Source organism: Rattus norvegicus, chromosome 15 (genome assembly GCF_036323735.1).
Source record: "Rattus norvegicus strain BN/NHsdMcwi chromosome 15, GRCr8, whole genome shotgun sequence".
In the NCBI taxonomy this organism is placed as follows: Eukaryota; Metazoa; Chordata; class Mammalia; order Rodentia; family Muridae; genus Rattus; species Rattus norvegicus.
The window spans coordinates 42,233,433-42,253,377 of record NC_086033.1 but is presented as its reverse complement, the minus strand read 5'-3'; the positions used below and the strand labels follow the sequence as shown (position 1 = coordinate 42,253,377).

General features: G+C 46.3%; 1 protein-coding gene across 2 annotated transcripts in view; it reads right to left on the bottom strand.

The window, feature by feature from the left end:
• The window catches only part of Xkr6 (XK related 6), a 236,890-nt gene that overhangs the window by 15,923 nt on the left and 201,022 nt on the right, over positions 1-19,945 (bottom strand). Inside the window, exon 3 of one of the 2 annotated variants that reach the window (XR_010057819.1) lies at positions 167-19,612. Coding sequence is in view for 1 of the 2 variants with exons in the window: in NM_001012042.1 (NP_001012042.1) it covers positions 18,648-19,612 (965 nt within the window). In the remaining variant the exon portion in view is untranslated. 2 annotated transcript variants of the gene reach the window in all.

The window sequence follows — 19,945 nt, the reverse complement described above, 5'->3', positions numbered from 1 at the left end:
GATCTCAAGGTTCTCAAAGCTTTGGAGATGATATGAATATTTATATATATTCAGGTGGCTCCCAGGGTTCCTCCTGCCCTTCTGGGCCCATACCAGGGAAGGCCAAACTTTGAACTTTGATCATCAAACATCAGGATAGGTAAGAGAAGAACTAAAATCAATTCACCTGTAAATAGAAGCCACCATGAGGCCAGACAATTTCTCCAGCCTGGCTGTGGGTGTGGGGCTTTCTGTCAGATCACATCCTTCTCAGAGAATATGGCCAGGTGAGTTTGGGATTCCCATTGTTGTCTTCAGGAGTTCCTGGACCAGGCAAGACCAAGGGTATCCAAGGCTCTCAAATACTGGATCTCTGTCCACTGGGGACTCAAAGCAAGGGAAGCAGCTGGGACTATAGTAGGCAACATTGGGACAGTTCTGAAGGAAGACTATCTGATTTCATGGTATCCTATGGGAAACAAAGGAGACAGTGACTTTTGTCTTTGGAGACCTGTGACAGAGGACATGAACAAAACTGAGATGACAGTGTCTCCTTGATACCCTGAGATCCTACTGTGCCCTGTCCAGTGATACTCAGCTCTGTACCTGGGCTTTCATGGTGGACAGTCTCTAGGATTAGTGCTGAGTTGGGAGTGTGTGTCCACAAGTGCACTGAGTCATAGAGCTCATAGGCAATAAGCTGGCAGAGCTGCTGTTGCAAACTTATGAAGGCAGGGGTTGATAGGGTCAGCAGAGTAGATCCATCTTACCTTCCCCACCTTCAAACCCCTCTCACTTACCCCACATGCCCACTTCTCTGGCTCCCTCTTTGCTCCCTGTGCTCTCCTTCATTGCTGCTTCCTGCCTCTGGTGCTGGAGGCTGTGATTCTCACTTAAGCTGGTTCCATCTTGTCATTATGCCTTCCCTTCCCTGGTTTAGGTTTGGAGCATGGTTGGCCTTCCTAGGTCTGAACACATCAGCTCATTATATGAGACTTTCCATCACTGCACTTGCCCATCCTGCTCTTGAGTGTTCTCTGGTAGCGTTGTTCATAAAGGCTGCAGTCCCACCTCTGCATTTTTGACACAGGAAAACAGAAGCTCATTGGAGGCAAGTAACCTGCCTAGAAATGTAGGGACAGGAGAAGATGTGGTCCCCAGCCCTATGCTCATCCCTACCTCCAGCTGACACCTCAGCTGGGGCCCTCCTGCTGTGTTTGTTGGATGGAAACAAAATGGCAGGTCTCTTGGTATCCATCTCCCTCTCTACCAGGCTATGTGAGCCACCTGATCATTGTGAGCTTTGGCAAGAAAAGAATGATTCAGGAAGAGACTAAAAAGGAGTGAACCCCCAAGGCAGACCAGGACCAACTATATAGACCAAACTATACCTCTAACTGACCACAGAACCATGTTTAAGGCATTATGGACCTCTGTTTCTTGACCTGTAACATGGACTGAGACTTCTGACCTTGCAAGATTTTGGTGAACTGAGCTAGGCAAGGGGGCAGCATCAGTCTCCTGCTCTGCTTGCTCTTAGTTATGTCAGCCTCCCATGAATGGGAGTCCCCTGTCCTTCTAAAATTGCCCTGCTACAGTGGGCTAACACTGCCCAAGGTCCTGCTGGAGCTTACTCTGACAGTGTGATTCCTGGTACTACAGGGAACTTGAGAGCTTGACTGTCTCCTGATCAGCTTCCTTCCCCTGATAAGTCATCCTGGGAACACTCTTCACATGCTTCCTCAGCCTGGGCATTCTTGACATGCACTGTCTTAAGTGGCAACTAATCGTAGGCACTTCTACCATACACTAGCCCACATCTACGGCAGGGCATGCCCACTCTGACAGGCGCTTCCTCAACATAGGTATGATCATGAACAGTCAGCACCCACAGACACAGTCCCTGAGAATCACTACGATCACAGGCCTCAGAGGCAGGAATATGTATACTTTTCCTTGGGAGTTGACAGTCCCCATACTTCTCCCCATGGCTTCTCTTCATTTTGCCTGAAACTCGTCTCTCGGAAGACCTATAAACATTGGAGCTGAGTGGTCATATCTGGACCTGAACATGGATAGCATAGGTCCAGAGAGGAAGGGGTCACAGGTCAGGATCTCAGCAACTATAGATAGAGCCCCAACTCCTTAACCACTACTTAAGTGTTTTAAATGCTGGCAGGATTTTCTAAACCTCAGAGATGGCTTAGATTCTGGCAGAGATTTCCAGGAGTGGGTGCTTATATAAGTGGACCTCAAAGTCTCCAGAAAACAACATCCAAAGAGGTATTGCTTTTAGAAGAAAGAAAGAGGACAAAGTTCCTGGGATGTGTCTCAAGCATCTCCTGATAGCTAAGAGAGCAGAGAGATTGCGGGGGTCAGGGGTATGCTAAAGACTATGCTACTCTCATGCAAGCAGTGATCTCCTTCTTTATCTCAAGGAATTCCCATCAGTTAGGGAGAGGGAGCAGCTTGTGCTACAGCAGTTAGGCAGTGTCTGAGTTTGTCTGTTAAAAACTGTCTTGGATGGCTCAGCCACCTTGTGCAAGATTTGTAAACCACGAACAAAAATCAGACTTGTGCATTCTCAGCCTAAATAAGGGAGGAGCTGCCTTCTGCCTGCAGGGCCTTTCCCTGCCTAGGTTGTGCTTTATAGAACCCCAGGGCTCTCTTCTTTTCCACAACTTCATCTCAAGACCTTGCGAAGCTTTAGCAGTTGAATTAGCCTCACAGGACATTATCAACGAGCTGGGATGTGGCATACTCACAATGTCACTCCACCACACAGCACACGCTGTGTACAGTGTGTAGGTGAAGGGCTGACTTCCTGCACATTTATGCTTTCAGGCCCTTGAAGAGTCCCCTTGTACTTACATTAGCTTCAAAAGGAAAACAGAGGCAAGTTGATGTCCATGTTGTCAGGGGACAGGGTACTGGAAAGGATAGAAAAGTGAGGTTTGTCAGTGGGTATGAAATGACATCTATCTGGGGAAGATGAAACTGGCTGAGGTGGAAGGTTCAACTTGGCCCTCTGGGACAGGTTACTCCGTATAGATGACTATAAATAAAGAGAGAAACATCCAACAGGTTCCAGCTATGGCCTGATTTAGGAGCAAATTGGGAGGGCTACAACAGTAGCTCCAGGTGCATGCTGCCCGCCACCCTACCCTCAGCCACAGAGATCACAGGATCATTGTTCCACTTAAGCCAAATTTTTTTCTTTCATTAAGTCAACACATCCCCAAAACATATACCATGAAAAGTAGAATCTCTAAAGGAAATTAAACATTTCGAACCAAAAGAGGATGAAAACAAACTGTAAACACAGAAACACAAAATACACATCAGATCACTTACAGAACCAAACAGGATTAGTACATCGAATCATTTCAAATGAAAGCAAAGAAAACTTTCGTTGTGGTTGTTAGCTCTTAAATTCAGGCAAAGAATCACTGTAGCATGCTCACCTTGAACCAGAGATTGGTCATTGTGGTTCTTGGATAAAGGAAAAAAAACAATCCGTGAGGGATATGGAAAACAGCTTGGAATCTGAGGTGAAGGGGGTGGAGGGAAACTGGAAGATTGCATAGCTGTGAGACAGTGGCTTCTCACCAAGGCGAGCGAGTACATCATCTGAGAAATAGCATCTGATAGATTGATTTTATTTTCTGTTCATTTCTGTTTGCAGTATTTTGTTCTCTGTCCATCAGACACATCATACACAGAAACGCATATACAGTGTACACACACACACACACACACACACACACACACACACACACACACACACACCAGACCAGACCAGACCAAACCAAAACCACACAAGCCAACCCCAACCTTTGAAAGACCCCCTTGCTGCTTGTTCCAGCAAAGTTTGGGTTCACCAGTACACATGCCTGAATCCCCACTTCTTGTCCAAAGTAAGAGCTCAGAGCTTTGCTTTACAGTAGCAGTTAAAGGAGAGGATTGGGGACGAGACCTGAAGAAAAGCACCAGAAATGGTTTGATTCTCTTATTGATCTCTCTGTGGCAATGCCCCACACTTTGATTAGAGGAGAGTCACTACTTTTTATGAAATGAGAGAGGAAAAAAAACCCTTTTTTTAAGCTTTCTTGAGGTAAATGTCATGTGTGAACACCTTAGGCAGTCATCAATATGATTAGAGAACAGACCACAGCCAAATGTAAATATCCATGCGCAGAAGATGAGAAAGCACATTTACATTGCTATGTGTCTCTCTTCTCTCACTCAGCCTGCCTTCTCTGTGCTGTGGAACAGAAGAGAAGAGGAAAGACTTCCTATTTCACACTCAGCACCTGTCACCCAACCCTCACCACTCTCCTCCACACACATGTACCCAAAGTCACAAACCAAGGGGAAACTGAGAATAGAGTTTAGAATACTGTACACATTTCCACTCCTGCTATATGCCTTCAGCATATCTAGACATATATGCACACACGTGTGTATACATATATGGTAGTTTACGTTAATATAAGAAACAACAAAGGTCTTTTAGTTACGGCTTATGCAGTCTCTGCATTTTATTTGTGGTTTCTGTTCCCTCTCGATTTTTGGATAAACGACCAGCTATAACAATCTATTATAAGGCCTCACAGAAAGAATTCTGCATGTTTTTTTTTCTCTAAGAACCAAAGTGTATAAAATGAGGTTTGATTCTAGCACCTTAAACAGCATTAGTGATGTTCCCTTGGGAGAAATTAGCACTCCCTAACGCCCTAGAGGCTCACCATCGGTTACTGTCCACAGGTCCTGGAGGGAGGAGATGAAACCATGATGGTAGCTGCAGAGAGGGAGCAAACCAAGCCTCGGGGTGAAAATCTCAATGACATACACACAGAATCTCAAAGTCAGGTCAAGCTGCTGTCTCCGAATTAATTTACTGACTGTGTCCCCAACAGCCAATCCCACTAATAGCCTTCCCCATGAGGTCTGGAAATCGTATGGTAACCATTTTAGATGGGGAAACTGAGTCTGAGAGACCAAAGAAGGTTACAGAGGAAACTGTCTTGAGTCTGGACTCAAATCAAGAATGCCCGACCTCTCACCTCTTATTCCCAAACCATCCTTTGTCAACTTTGATTGGTGAGTTGAGATTTTTCTTTTTTTTTTTTTCTTTTCTTTTTCTTTTTTGAAAAGCAGCTTCTGGCCACGAGAAAAGAAGCAAAATGAACAAAGAATATATATATTTTTAATATCAGCACCAAAGGAAGTTTAAAAGAAGCTGCCTTGTGCTCCTTTATCAAGTGCTCTGTGTCATGGAGACAGCAACTTTCACAAAAGAAGAGAGCTCATCCCAGGGACAGGAAGACAGGTAGCTCATCTTGCCTGTCAGCATCTATCCCTAAGGTCATTATTCTCCAAAGAGTCAGTAGGTCTAGCGGAGCATTATATTTTTGTAGAGGAGTGATCAACCCCCACCAAAGCTGCATCAGAACCTCAAATATATAATTACAGAACCACAGTGGTCCATCTATATCCATGTTGACTGACATGTGTATACGCTCTCGTCTCTGACTGCGCTGGCACGGAAGACTCAAGAGAAGTCCTGGTACTGTTGTTTGCTGCAAGTGGCCACCTTAAGTGGAGTCACATGACGGAAAAGCACCACAAGGAAAGGCACCACGGGTTTCAAGAAGTTAAATCTTGTGTTGTTACAGCTCTGACCTCACCATGGTGGGGGCATAAATCAGGGTGTTCAAATTTAGCAAGAACCTTAAAGCCTTTGTGTCAAAAGATCTCAATCCATGTACATCTGCCAATCCCAGCTCACCGAAAGGGAGGCTCTAATGACAGTCTGGCATTGTCCTTTCCAGTGACTAATAGAAAAGAAAAACATGTCTGATACTAAAATTAAAAATGGGAGGTTCTCAGACACTGGAAGCCAACCCCTGTCTAAAAGGGGAGCACAGAAATCTACATGTCATGCTAACTTGGTTTTAATGAATTAAGAAAGAGGAAGGAAGGAAGGAAGGAAGGAAGGAAGGAAGGAAGGAAGGAAAGAGAAGGAGTGGGCAAGAAGGGAGGGCCTATTACATCCACACCCAGTTAGCCACAAATAGCACCAAATGAAGATTGCTGAAGATAGATAAATACCCATGCATGTCCACACAGCTAAGGGCCATGCATATTGACTTAGAACCCGCATTGCTCCATCCTGAGAGTCTGGCTAAGAAAACAGAAATTACTGGACATCTGGAACAGCAAGGGTTTCATAGGCCACTGGAAACCCAGGAAGGTGTTGCTGAGTGAACACAGTGACCTTTTAATTTCCCCCAGTATACTTGCTGAAAACCTCTTCTGTGTTTGACTCCAGGTGGAAGTGACACTCCTAGTTGGCATGAGTACTTATACTGTGACAGGAAATTGGATGCAGAGCCCTCACTGATGACTGTCTTTGCCTGACTCTAAGTCTATATTGGAATAGAAGAGTCCATGGGCCATGCTGGTGGGTCCTACAGGCTTCAAGTCTTTTTGTCTCTACTATCTAAGCCCATGGGGATGAGCTAGAGAGACCCGGGACCAAAATTGTGATGGCTGTCTGTCTGCACAGGGACCTGTCAGCTGGCTGGTGACAGTGGTAGTGTGGCCTGGCAGCCCGTCCCTGTAGCTCACTGATGTAAATGTGGTTCTTGATTTTCCTTCTGCTTCTTCAAGCTGCAGGTTTAGCCTTCATGGTTTGCAAATCCTAATGCTTAGCTGAGCCTTGAGTGGCACTTTCATTGCTGTAGGTGGTAAGTAAATGGTTGCTACTGCTCTCTGTGTTACCAGCTGTATAGCTAACCCTATCTTGGGGCACAAGCAGCAAGGGACAAACAAGAGGCTTCTGCAGAAATGTTCTCTGTTTACAAGGAACATCTCCAATAGCCTCCTGGGATTGGGGCTGGGGGGGGGAGCCATCTGCTCACTCTTCACCTAGGACTCCTCCCACATCATTTGCCTCCTCCACTGTAGCCCTGGCTGACTGGAAGCCTGTCTGCCATGTCTGGCATGATCTCTGTTCCCTTCTCTCCTCCCTAGGGTTTCTTGAACTTCTTTCTGGGCAGGAACTAACCTCAAGCCTTTTCCCTTGCCTTTCCTCTGCCTTGTGGCCCCAGGTACTCCTGATTATGGCAGTGGGTGTCTGAAAGGTCATATCTCATCGTCTCTGCTATTGCCCTGCTCCTGGCCACTGGCAGTAGCAGTGAGAAAGAGGAATGCAATTTAGTCATCGTTACTGTCTCCCAGATGACACTGGGTGAAAGGCGAGACTCATGGCACCAAGGGACTGTAGGCCAGGGTACTGGGATGGAAACCAGTGGCAGGCTCAGCTGGGAAGCTGCCTCCCCTAAGTCGTCCTCCGTCCCTGAGGTCATGTGCTCCCCTCCCTCGGCACTGGCCCGATCCTGCCCATGCTTCTGTGTGATTGTCAGACTCTACCCAGCTCTACAGACGGTTTCTGAGCCAGGCGTCTTGACTATTTCAAAATGGAAACAAACAGTTTGGAAGCAAGAAACTTGATAAATAGGAAGGCTAATAATTGGCCGAAGGTCACAGAGCTCACATTTAATGATTTCCCATGGGGAGTCTGTATGCTGGCCTATGGTGACAAGTTGAAATTCATTTCCAGCCTCTAGGCCTGGATTATCATCCGATATCTCCCCTCTCTCCCTGCTTAAACCACATGGCAGGCCAGGGCATACATAAGCATCGACAAATAATGGCCTCCTTCCTCAGTCTCCCTCCAAAGGGGGGGCATTAATCCCATAATGCACAGCCCTGGTGTGCTTCTCCCCATCTCCTCTGAAGGTGCACATGAGCAACATGTGTGCACGGCCCATGTGATCAATGGCAGCATTGCTGCTAAGCCCTCTCTGATGCCCAGGCCAAGCTGCTTCTAGGCCAGGCATCTTTCATTGAAATGTGGGCCAGAAACTGGTTCCCTTTCGATGTCTCAAGTGCAGGGCTCATTTATCAGAGGCGGCTATGAAGCTGAATGGTTAAAGTTCAGCTGACTGGCTCTGCTTACTGGAAATCATGGTTAATGTTGGCAGAGTCAAGGGTGAGGGAGGCATGTGCTGTGCTTGGGGTGCCACAGTCCATTTACCTCCTCTCTTGGGGAACAACTGACCTGACCATCAGGGATAGGGAAGGACAGGGCAGAGGAAAGAATCCCCATGGACATATGAGGTGTTTGTGCCTCTGGCCTCATATAATCAGGAAGGGATGGTCCAAGTCACCAGTGGTAGCTTGGAAGTGATGTTCTAAGTCTTCACCTTTCATGGATAGTAGATGCCCGCTCATTGGTCTGTGGGGTAAACCCTTGGAATTTCAAGATTAATTACAACTTTGCTCCACTGAAATCCAGGAAAATGATTATAACCCATTTCTCAAACCACCAGTGCCCATAGTGGACATAAGGTCAATGGGGCACAACACCCTGAGGTTAGCCCTTCATGAAAATTAAAAATGGTGTACACTCAAGTCTCTAAACTACTCGAGGGGTTTGACTTCTCTGACTCTGTAAAGAGCCAGCTAGCAGCACACAGACTATTATTGGGTTGAGAGAAGAGCCTCCAAAAGGAAAGCTTAGACAGATATAAGAAAATGACCCCAGCTTGCTACCATTCTGAGGAAAGTGGATTCTAGTCTTCTGGTGGAGGGGTTGAGTTCCGAAGACTCAAGAAAAGCCAGAGCATAACAGAGTGAGTTAGTGAGGCTGGAAGCCTGTACCAGAGCTGGCTAGCAGGAAGACACTGAGCAGAAAATACTGGAACTTGGGGGTGAGGGTCAGATATGTATTTGCTTTGAACAATAACAAAAACAAAAAACAAAAAACATGGTAACAGCCTGATGACAACGAGAGATGACAGGGAGAGCTCAATAGGGTCATTTCCTCTTTCTCCCTCTCTGTCTCTCAATTTTTCCCTCCCTTCCATTCTCTCCGTCCCTTCCTGCCTACTCCTCTCCCTCCTTCTTTTCTTCTTTCTTTCTTTCCTTTTCTTAAGATATTCTTTTCTGTAACACACCCATCATTTTCTTTAAGGCCAAAGCTTAAGGCTGAGTAGGAGCTGCCTCTCTGCGAGTGAACTCTCATTTTTCATGACTTTCCAACTGCTTTCCTCCTACCCCAAGGAGCAGCTTTTCCATAATACTTATAGGAAAGTGGCTTTCTTTAATGTTTGTTCTTCCAGAAAATACCCCATGGATGTGGAGAGATAATGGAAATATTACTCACAGTTGGGTTTGGCAACAAAAGTCCTAGCGATGTTTCCAGGGCCCAAAGATGGACTGACTACACTTGGATGTAATAAGTCCCGTGTGACTCTGGGGTTATGAGGACAACAAGGGTGAGGGAAAGGAAGGGAGATGGGTGGGAGGAGGCACACATAGGGACTGGCAGCACAGAAGGAAGGTCTTTTGGAATCAACAACATGGGATACGAAGTGCTCCTCCACACGGGAAGGACACTGAAGCAGCTGAAGTTCAGAAGGACCAACACTGGAGCCCCCACTACTACGGGCTCTGGGTGAGCACAAGGACATGCCCTCTAGCAGCCTCAGTGCCTAGGGAAACCCACTCGAGACCCCTGTGGTTCCCCATCCAAGACAAATAACCTCCTCCCCTTTTCTTTGTCACTTCTCCCTTCTCAAAGGAAAACCCAGCAATTCTTCAAAGACTGGAATCACAGGACAATTTTCAGAATAATTGATGACTTTGCTTTGGTTCTAAAACAAAGAGGATGGCCCTACTGGGTTCTGAGGAGACTCTGATGGCAGGAGACTTACCGGGGACCCAGGGACACAGCCCTGCAGACATTGGGAGTTCCAAAGCTAACAGGCCAGGGAGTGTTTCTAGGAGGCCTGAATTTGTGGCTGGAAGCTCGCCTTGCTCAGCTCTGAAGCTGAGGTTCTTGGCAGAAACCAGCAAGCCTATGGCACGGTACTCCTCGAACAACTTGAAATGTGCTGTTTGTTACAAGACACATTTGTCCCATATCGTGTGCTGGGAAAGGAAGGGCTCAATGCACATGGAAAAGCAAATGAGAAACTTAAGCAGGCTTTGTTTTATGCGAGATTTGAAAATCTTCCCCCACCACCAAAATGCAAAGGCAAACAAGACAGTCAAACATTTTGTCTTCAGGCAAAGATCCTCGTCTTTGGAAGCCAAGGCTTTCCAGCAAACAGAGTACCAGGCTTTCCAAGGAAACAAACAAGCCAAAAAACTACCAAGCTATTCCAGGACTGCCACAGGGACTCTGGATCTAAAGAGAGAAGAGAGCTGCCGCCACACTGAGCCCGGGAGGAATACTTGCAACAGCAGAACCAAAGTAGTAAGCACTGGTCCCAGGGCGCACAAGCTCCTTGCCTTCATCTCCTCACAGAGGAAGGAGAGAGCTTCTCAGGAGCACAGTCTGACAGAAGCCAGGGCATGCCTGGAAGGCCCACTTTTCAACTCTAAAAGGAGAGTGGCCTTTCTGGGAGCAGATGACAATATAACCCCACATTGAGCCAGCTCCATTATTCTCTGTTATCATTGTAAAATATACATAAATGAAAGAAGGTAAGGACTTAGTCTGTGATCCTTTCTCCTGCACATATCATGGCACCTCATATTTAGTCAGTGTTCAATCAGTGCTGAAAAAGGCATTAAACAGAAAGCAGACTTGTAATCATAACACTGTTATCCTCAAAGTGCTTTAACTAAACCTTAAACTGCTTTATCCTCACAACACCCCTGTGAGGTAGGTAAGCAATATTCTCATGGCACAGAAAGAGAAATTGGCTCCAGAGTGACTCGACTTGGGTACATTTCCAAAAGGGCAGTCTTGCAATTCCCAATGACGCAATCTGTCTGTCCACGAGAAAGCACCATGTTTTTATTTAAATGCTTTCTCTGACCCTTTTGTTAAAACAAAGAAAATGCTTAAAGAAGTCACTCTGTAAAATCAACTTCCTGTGTTCGAAAAGAATACACTCTGCTGTTTCTGCCCCAGGGAATTGGAAGCACTGGCCAGCTGGACACAGTTTCCTTCAGCACACTTCCGGAATCCTGCCTCATCCTTATCTCTTGCCTGCCATCCATCCATCGAGGCTCTCCGTGGCTCTGAGCATCCATCTTCCAAGTCCCTGTTCACAAATGCTGCAGGGTCTTTTCATGAGTCAGAATGAGCACAGATGGGTGCAGAGGTGCAGCTGGAGGTGCCTGTACTCCTTTCTGTTGCACCTGAAACACCTCGTGGGGACAGATAAGGCCAGCAGGGTGGGCCTCACTACACACAGACACAAACTCAAAGGAGCTATTACTGACTTTCAGAGTGTGGCCACTCGATCCAATCCTTTGCATCGAATAGCATTAACCTCACAGACCAGAGTCAGAGCAGGTGCAAAGAGAGTCAGGTCAGGGCTCCATGGTCAAGGGCAGAAGAATTTGGCAGCAGTACCCATGACCTGCCCTTGAGAGCACTCTGTTCCTCTGGGGCAGTCTCACATAGTGGCTTTTCTTTCTTTTTGTAATTTTTGGTGAGAATATCTATACCAGGACAGACCTAGCTCAGGACCAGGTTGACTGATCCATGGGAACTTGGACTTCTATAGTTCTCTTTTTGCAAGACGGTTCTCGGAGCCAGTTTAGAATTGGTATCATGGCTTCACCTCTGAGTGCTAATATCCTCCATGGCTCGCACCTGCTCTCACTCTGGGTTAGGTCCTAAGAACAGTGAGGTTCTCAGGATGGGTCTGTTTCCTTGTTCCAAGTGTATCTTGGTATTTGAAATGATAACAGTCAAACCATAGTTTAAAAGGAGGCGGGGTCAGGGAGAGGAAAAAAATTGAACTTAACTTTTTCAATTCAAATTGTGAGGAGGAAAATATCCCAACTTGGTAAAACAGAAAGAAAAGAAAAGAAATTGCATGTTACTCCCTGGTCCCACACATCTCTGAAGTTTTGCCTGCAGGCTCCATGCAGAGCACACCAGGGAGCGTGAAGGACCATGCCGTGCATGAGCATTTGTACTTGACAATATGGGTACTGGAAAAGCACATCTGGGCTTTCTGTACTCTGCGTGGGTCCTGGGGGAGATGAGTCCATTTGAGAAGAAAAAGCTCAAGGATTTCAGTAAAGGCAAGAGACCCTTCCCAGAGAGCTCTGGCACCTCCCAAACCATCCCAGAGCCACTTTGCTCTGGGATCTCGTGTCTGTCAGCTGCTCCGTTAGTAGCCATTTCCAGAAGCACAGTCCCTTGTATTTCCTCTGGTCATTCAGGAAAAACTAACATCATGGGACTTAAGAATTGACAGATGCCCAGCAGGTGCCAGGTGACCAGATGTCCCTGGCCAGATGACACTACTGTCCTGCAAGTTAACAATGCTGTGACATATCTGATGATCCAAGGCTCTCTCCCTGTCTGCATCCCCTTTCTGCTCATCTCCTATGCTTCTGGGTGTCAAGTATATCTGAAACCTCCTCCTTTTCCATACTTCTAATTCCTAAGGAATGGAGTCACCGTTATTCTTATGAGATGCCTCCAATACAGGCAGCATTGACCGAATTGTTGGAGCATCCCTGAGCAGGAGGGAAAGCAGAGGTTATCTGCTCACCATCCACTTTACTGATGGAGAAACCAATACACCAAGAGGTGAAGTGAGTTATCCATGGTCACAGTGGAGCCCTACGTCAGCCGGTGGCCCTTCTTGGTCTTTCTGACTTCAGGCAGAGCACCTAGGAAGTGTGAAGCTAAAACAAGTCTTCAAGCCTGAGGACCCCAGGTCTACATTGAGGATGGACAAGAGTCAGATGGCTGACTGCTCATCTGTATCTGCAGTGACAGATGGCCAAAGGTTACTGAGAGACAGGTGCTTTCCCAGTTACCAAGAGGAAAGTCCCCTTGCCTTGAAGGTGATGCTCTAGAAGCCATCCTCCCCAAAGGTAGGAACAGAGATCCCTGACTGACTTTAGTCTGAGGAGGGGGCTAGGGATCCTTGCTGGAGACCAGCCAAGGCAACGTCTCCTACTTGGACATACACATTTTCTCCATGCAATGGGGGCACCCCAGGGCAAGTGTCTCTAGGTCCTTGCCTTGCCTGCTCCTGTGGTCTATTCTTAGCCCTTGACACAGGTGCTGGCCTGAAGAAGGGGAATCTCCTGCAGAGACAGTCTGTCTGCTGCTCTCTGGCCATCATTAATAGCACTCACGACCTTTGGCTCCAGAACACTCCTGCTGTGTCCTGCCAGTCACCACAAAGTAAGGTAGAGAGAGAAAGAAGCAGACAATGCCTAGGAGGCAAGTAAAGCCGAAAGATCCACGTGGGCAGAGAAGAAAGCTGGGACTAGGTCAAGTTAGTATCTTTTGACATTTAGCCAGTAGCAACAGATGCAGTGTTTAGAGAGAAAAACCTAAACCTTTCAAACAGCCAAGGATGGGGAGGGTGAGCCAAACTTTGTCACAACATCTTCCTTTCACTCCAGGAAAGGCTAAGAGAAAACCTGTAAGAAAATTTACATCGTTTTACATTTCAAAGTTGAGACAGGCACATGTTGACTTAGGATGCTCTTAAGAGTGGAGAAGGCTGCTGCCTGCCATTAGTAAACCATTACCAATGCCACATTCCAGAGGTTGGGCTGTAGATGAGAAAAGAAGGAAGCCCAAACTAGCACAGGGCTCAGTTTGAGAAGAGGAGCTAAAGTAAGGACATACTTGAACCTAGAGAGGTTCCCATAACATCTATCTCATGTCCAACTGGGTCTTGATGAAAGGAGCAAAGGTTGAGCTTAGCTTCTTATTTCCCACAGGAGGCTATGCTGTGTCTTGAAAAGAGGGGAGCTCGGGAATCAGCAGGTGTTTGAGACCACGATGCCTGGAACTACTCTCTGGCAGGCTGGTCAGTACCTGAGGAGGTTGACTCCTCAAAGTCCTCTCTTTCTTCCATGTATCGTCTTTCCCATGATTCCCTGGGGCATGCTCAGATTTCCCTGGCAGTTTCCTAAGCAACTCTAGAAGTGCCACTTGGGTCCACGGAATCACACTGACCTCTTACATGTTAAATTGTATGCCATGCTCCTGGTCAAATCTGGTGGGGTTGTTTTAATATTTGCCAATTACAGGGCAAATGGATACAAGATGACCAGCCACAGCCTACCTGGCCTGAGACTTAGCACTTCAGGGTGTTGGAATCCTGAATACACTCCAGCTTCATTCTCCTCTATATCCCATCTATGCACCAGGGGCCCAAACCTGCACACTTAGGCTCTGTTCTAAGGTAATGGGTAGAGAAGAAATTCTCAGGTCTAGACGCATCAAGGCTTGGGGATCATGAGAGATCCATGTATTGAGGCACAGAATAGATGAGGGGGGAGGCAATCATGAGTTCTTTCTCAGGCACGAGGAACTGCAAAGGGAGCTCAGATGCATGTGAGGAAGGGGCACCTGACCTTCCCAGAGCTGCTCAGAAGGAGACACACATCTAAGTGGTGACAGCAGGTCAGGCTGGAAGAAGAATGGAGAAAGTTACATGACTTGGTGCTTTTAAAAATACCAGATGTCTCTCTGAAAATTGGGTCTAAAACATGAAGCATGAAAGGTCATATGACCAGGACAGTTGTCCTTGGAACTAGACAGGATCTGCCTACTTTTAACCACCATGAGGTCCTAGGGAGTCACTGCTGCTGAGAGGTCACAGGGACCACAAAGAATTGGGTGATCCTGTATCTGCAGAGTAGGATAGAGGGGTCCTTCAGGCTGTGGGAAGATGTGTCTTCCCTTGATTAGGATAGTTAGGAAAGATGGAGCCCACTGTCTCCTGCCCCAATCTACCTGGGCTTTGTGGATTCCTCCTAACATCCCTGGTTCCAAATGCAGGACGAGGCTGATCTTAAAGAGTAGGGGGACTTTTTTTTTGAGATATCTGGAATTTTAGGGGCATAGGAACAGATTTGGTGGATTTAGATCTTCTTAACTTCCTCTATTATGTCCCTGAAAGACCGGAAGATTCCCAAGGCAGATCCACCCAGTATGCGGAGGGGGGAGGCTTTTTAGAAACAATAGCAACAAAACTAATCTCATTGCACTGATATTCTGTGGGGTTAGGGAAGTGAAATGTGAGGGTCTACAGGCATAGTGTATGGTGGGGGACAGTCTGGAAAGACAGAACAAGGTACCAACAGTCTTATCTATCAAAGCTAAAGATCAGGAGTTGGTTATTTGCCATCCAGAGATCCAGGGAAAGAAAGAGCTGCAGAGATGTCTGTTACAAACACTGTAGGCTGCGGTTGGGAAAACTTGGATAGATTTTATTGACTCGTGAAACAAAAGGTTATCAGGGCAGATTGCCAGGGGGTGATGGCACTATGACTCAGCGCAGTGGTCCTGCTGTGGCGTGCCCAAGTCATCTGTGAGGAAGACACTGAGAATGTGTGAAGTCCTTTACTGACACTTGAGTTACCAATGGCCTCTAAAGGGGAAGAATAGAAGACTTCATGGGAAGTAATGCTTGGGAACAATGTAGTTTGGAAATAGGACTCTCTACAAGATGAGGGTGATGCTGCCAGAAGACACAGATCTAGTCTCTTGGACCTTGCTTCCTCCTGCCCTGTTCTCTGCTGTTTGGCTCACGCTTCTTCCTTTTTCTTGTCTCTCTGGTCTTCCTTCATACTGCCCACAGATTCCCAATTGCATTATTGGAAAAGGTAAGGTATAGTGGGGGTGCTTGGGAGAAGAACAGAAATGCTACTAAAGAAGAAAGGGAGCCCAAACCCAGCGCAGCTGAAGCAAAGGGCTTGTGAGACATCTACGGCCTCACCTCTTCCTCCTTCACTGACCATGGCTCAAGCCTCCATAAGCTAGAAGCTGTTTTTCCCACTCTGGATGTTCTCAACCAACACCCACAATTTCTAAGCTTTGTATAAACACGGGCACGTGTGCTTGTACATACTTGCCCAAGATAGAGTGGTCACACAAAGATGGCAGACTAAAGCCAATGGTGGGGTCAAAGAGCAAGAGATAAAATGGAAAAGTGTCTAAAAGTAGACATACAAGTGGAGTGGCAGAGGTCCAGAGGGGACTTGTGGCACTGAACAGCTTCAAGGAAGTTATTCACTGGCACACAAAGCTCCAGACCTGAGACAGACAGGACCTGGAACCAAAGCTAGCCGAAGGGATGCCCTGCCACCCCACAAATGGACTCATCTTGCCCAGCCTGAGCAGAGTATTGGGTGGAGCTTGGGGGCGGAGCCCCAGAAAGTACAAGTGGACAGGTCATATAGGAAGCTCCCTTTGTTCACTGCTCTCACACACAGCTCCAAGCAATCCCTCTCTCCCTGTCTTGTCACTGCCAGGTGGGCAGCCCAGCTGGTCTTCACCTCAGCCCAAGTGTGCTCTGTTGTATCCTGCTTCCCAGAGCAGGGACCAGGTAGGACCCCCAGAGACCCCATCTAAGGGAAGTCCTGCAAAGTAGCAGTGACACATGAGATAAGACAGTGGAACAAAGGAGGGTTTCACAACTAATACAATATTTTAAAGATTTAAGAAAAGAAAGAGAAGATTCAGGTAAACTATAAAGGGGTAACAAAGAGGGACTGAGTTTTGTCTTTTTAACAGTTATTTAAAATAAAATTTAAAAATCCCTCAATCACAAACAGAAAAAATTTCCTCAGTTTTTGAACTTCTCTTAAGAATAGCTCAGTGTGAGGTCTTGCACCCTGAACAGTTAATCCAGAATTAAAAACCAATTTCAACCACAGACAACAAAGACTAACAGTATGTACTTAAAAATACTGTGTATGTATATATATAGATATATATATATATTTACACATATATATCTTTTGTGGAGATATTTTTCTTTTTATGATTAAATTTCTTTTTCTTTTTTCTTTTTTTCTTTTTTTCTTTTTTCTTTTTTTTTGTGCCCAAGTAGAGATAAAATGGTATCGAAATAATACCCTAAAACAGAAATACTCTTTAAAGAAACAGTACCTTCCAAAAACAAATTAAAAAGTTTTACAAATGGTCAGGCATACCTGTGACACCTCCAGAAATTCACCTTGGTATAGTGAGAAAAAAAACTCTGATCCTCACCAAAGCCACAGGGCCTGGGTGATCAGCCTCTGCCGGGATGGGGACTTGCTCTCCAGGAAGATGGCCACACACAGATGCCACCTACCCAACCTTCCCACCCAGCCTTCTTGCTTCGTCTCCCAGCTACCACAGCACAGCATTTACCTCACTTCAGTTCTGTGTATTTCTGGCAAGACCTTACAGCAGGTGTTCACACACACACACACACACACACACACACACACACACACACACACACACACACACTGTCCATACACCCCAAATGCACCAGGCTGAATGAGTATCAGCCAACCACATTGACAGAAGCACCAGTCTGTGAAATGGGTCGGTTAATATGGTTTGACTTTTTTATAGATAGATAGATATTCTAGTGTTCCTCTTTATGTTATTTTTTTAAGCACAGATGAAAAATGAAAAATTCTTTCCAGATCAATTTAAGGCTTCCCACCAAATGAAAAGAGAAGAGGCCTTACACACTGTCACACGTGACACACACTCATACACATGCACGCACCCTTCTCAGCCTTAAAGTGACAGAAGAGATCATTGCAGTATTGTGCCTTTAAACTGATGTGGTCCCTTTTGCTACCATGCTGAGTTTAATCATTGCTGATTCTCTTTGATGGCGTTTATGAACATCTCCTTTGATCTGCTTTTAGAATTTATCAAATTGGGTGTTTGGGAGTTTCATTCTCTTTGTGTTTTGGGTTTATTTTTTATTTTTATTTATTTTTCTGCACGGGAAAACAATGCAGTTGTTGCTAGGCAAATGTTAAAATGGCACATAGCCAGCCTTCACGGAGCTTTTCTGGCCAGTGGAGATCCAAGTAGCCCTTTAGCTTCCAGAAGGCTTTGTAAAATGGGGAGGGGGCAGGAGAAACTGAACAGAGAGAGGGGCTTCTATGCCTTTGCTTTTGGTCAATTTGTTTGTTTGCTTGGTTTTCGATACAAATCATCAGATAGGAAGGATTGTTTTGGTTTTAGTTTATTTGCTTTGTTGGTAGATTTTTGTTTCATTTGATTATTTAATTTTTTTTCTCTCTAGTACAAAAGTTACCAGAGAGTTTTCTGTGAGGAAACGTGACAGTACCTAAAGAAACTCAGCACCTAAGGGCATAAGGCAGTTGAAGGTTTTGTTTGTTTTGTTTTGTTTTGTTTTGTTCTCTCAATCAGCACCAATCCCATAAATGATCTACACTTGGTGTAAAGTAGAAAACTTTTGTTTGTTTGTTTGTTTGTTTGTTTGTTTGTTTGTTTTGGAGAGGAGATTAGCTTTCCTTCTCCATCCTAGGAACTGTAGTGTGGGATTATTTAATTTTTTTCAATACTGTTTCTTATGTGTAAAAAACAAAAGAAAGATTTTCTTTTTGTTTTTACTTATAAAACATAGAGAATATCTTTGTATACATATAGTGACTGGAAAGAAAGCTTATCTGAAGGGGATGTGACTTATTGATCTTTTTGTAGTGTTGGTGTTGTTGGTGTGGCGGTGGTGGTGGTGGTTCTGTGTATTGGGGAAGGGAGGGTTATATTTCTTGCAGGCGGCGTTGACCGCAACCAAACTTAAGGTCCCCTTCTCAATCTGGATAAAGGTGTTCTAGAGTGAAGACTCATACTGCAGCAGCTCATAGAGCAGAGGCCCATCTCGGTAGCGAATGCCCACTGCGGTGGGGGTGACGTACTGCAGGATGTTAATAGTCCTCCGCAGCCTCCTGTCTACAAAGTGCGCATCCCAGGCCGGGTACCGCTTTCTTGGCATGTCAATCTTAATCAGGGGCCCTTCTGGGTGGTAAGGACGCCCTGAGGGGGTAGAGGGCCCCATGGGTCTCACTTGGAATACGGGCAGGCAAGTATCAGCCGTGAGGTCCTCCTGCTGTTCCGTCACGGCTCTGGTGGGCGTGACCTGGGTCCCCCGGTACCCAGGGGTCTGAGGTGCCATAGGCTCAACATCAGGGGGCAAAGGGATGCCCCAGAGCAGCTCGGCACAACAGGAGCTGGCAAAGACCTTAGCCCGCGGCCCCATGGGATGCAACACGCCATAGTATAAGAGCATGAGCGTAATCCCAGCCACAAAGCTAACGAAGACACAACACAGTGCTGGCACGGCATAGGAGTCAGTGCTCTCCGGATTTCTGTAAAAATACCAAAGGAACGTCAAGGCAGCATTCTCGGTCAAGACTATCGTATAGTATGCGAACATTCGATATCGAGTCCGCCCTTCCTTGACGTTAAACCAGCAGAAAATGTACACGATCCCTACCACCATGTTGAAGAGGATCTCCTCCCACTTGGACATGCAGAAGTCTGTCCCACCATGGATGATCCAGAAGGCCATGGCGCACCAGTGCACCACCACGAAGATCCCGAAATACAGCTGGAAGATGGAAGCAAAGAGGGCGAAAGAGATAACTCGGGATGAGATGGTGAAGAGGCGCCAGAAGAGGTGGATGAGGGCCCCTCTGTAACTCATGCTCTTCTTGTCGTCCCTGGAGTCCCGCAGCAGCTTGTGATAGGAAGCTAGCACCCAAGCCAGGGACATCAGGGAAGTCACAGAGGAGACACCTGCCAAAAAGACACAAACCCACACAGTTAAAACCTCGGATATCTACTATGGGCACAGCCGGACTGCTGGCTGAGGAGACGCCCACACACACTGCAATCTAAGGAGGAGGGAGAAATAAACACAAAATCAGGCACTGGACCTGAGTCCCAGCTGCTTTCTACACTGACAGCCGTGGGTGCCTGAAATCTGTTTTAACAACCCTATTGGCAATTTGAGAGTCTTGAGGCTCAGGACTGTAGAGTGGAGAGGCCCTGTTTGACCTGGAGTTGGAGAATGAGGGCGACATCTGCAGTGAGCAGGCCTAGTCACTCTCCACCTAAAGGGGGTCCTTA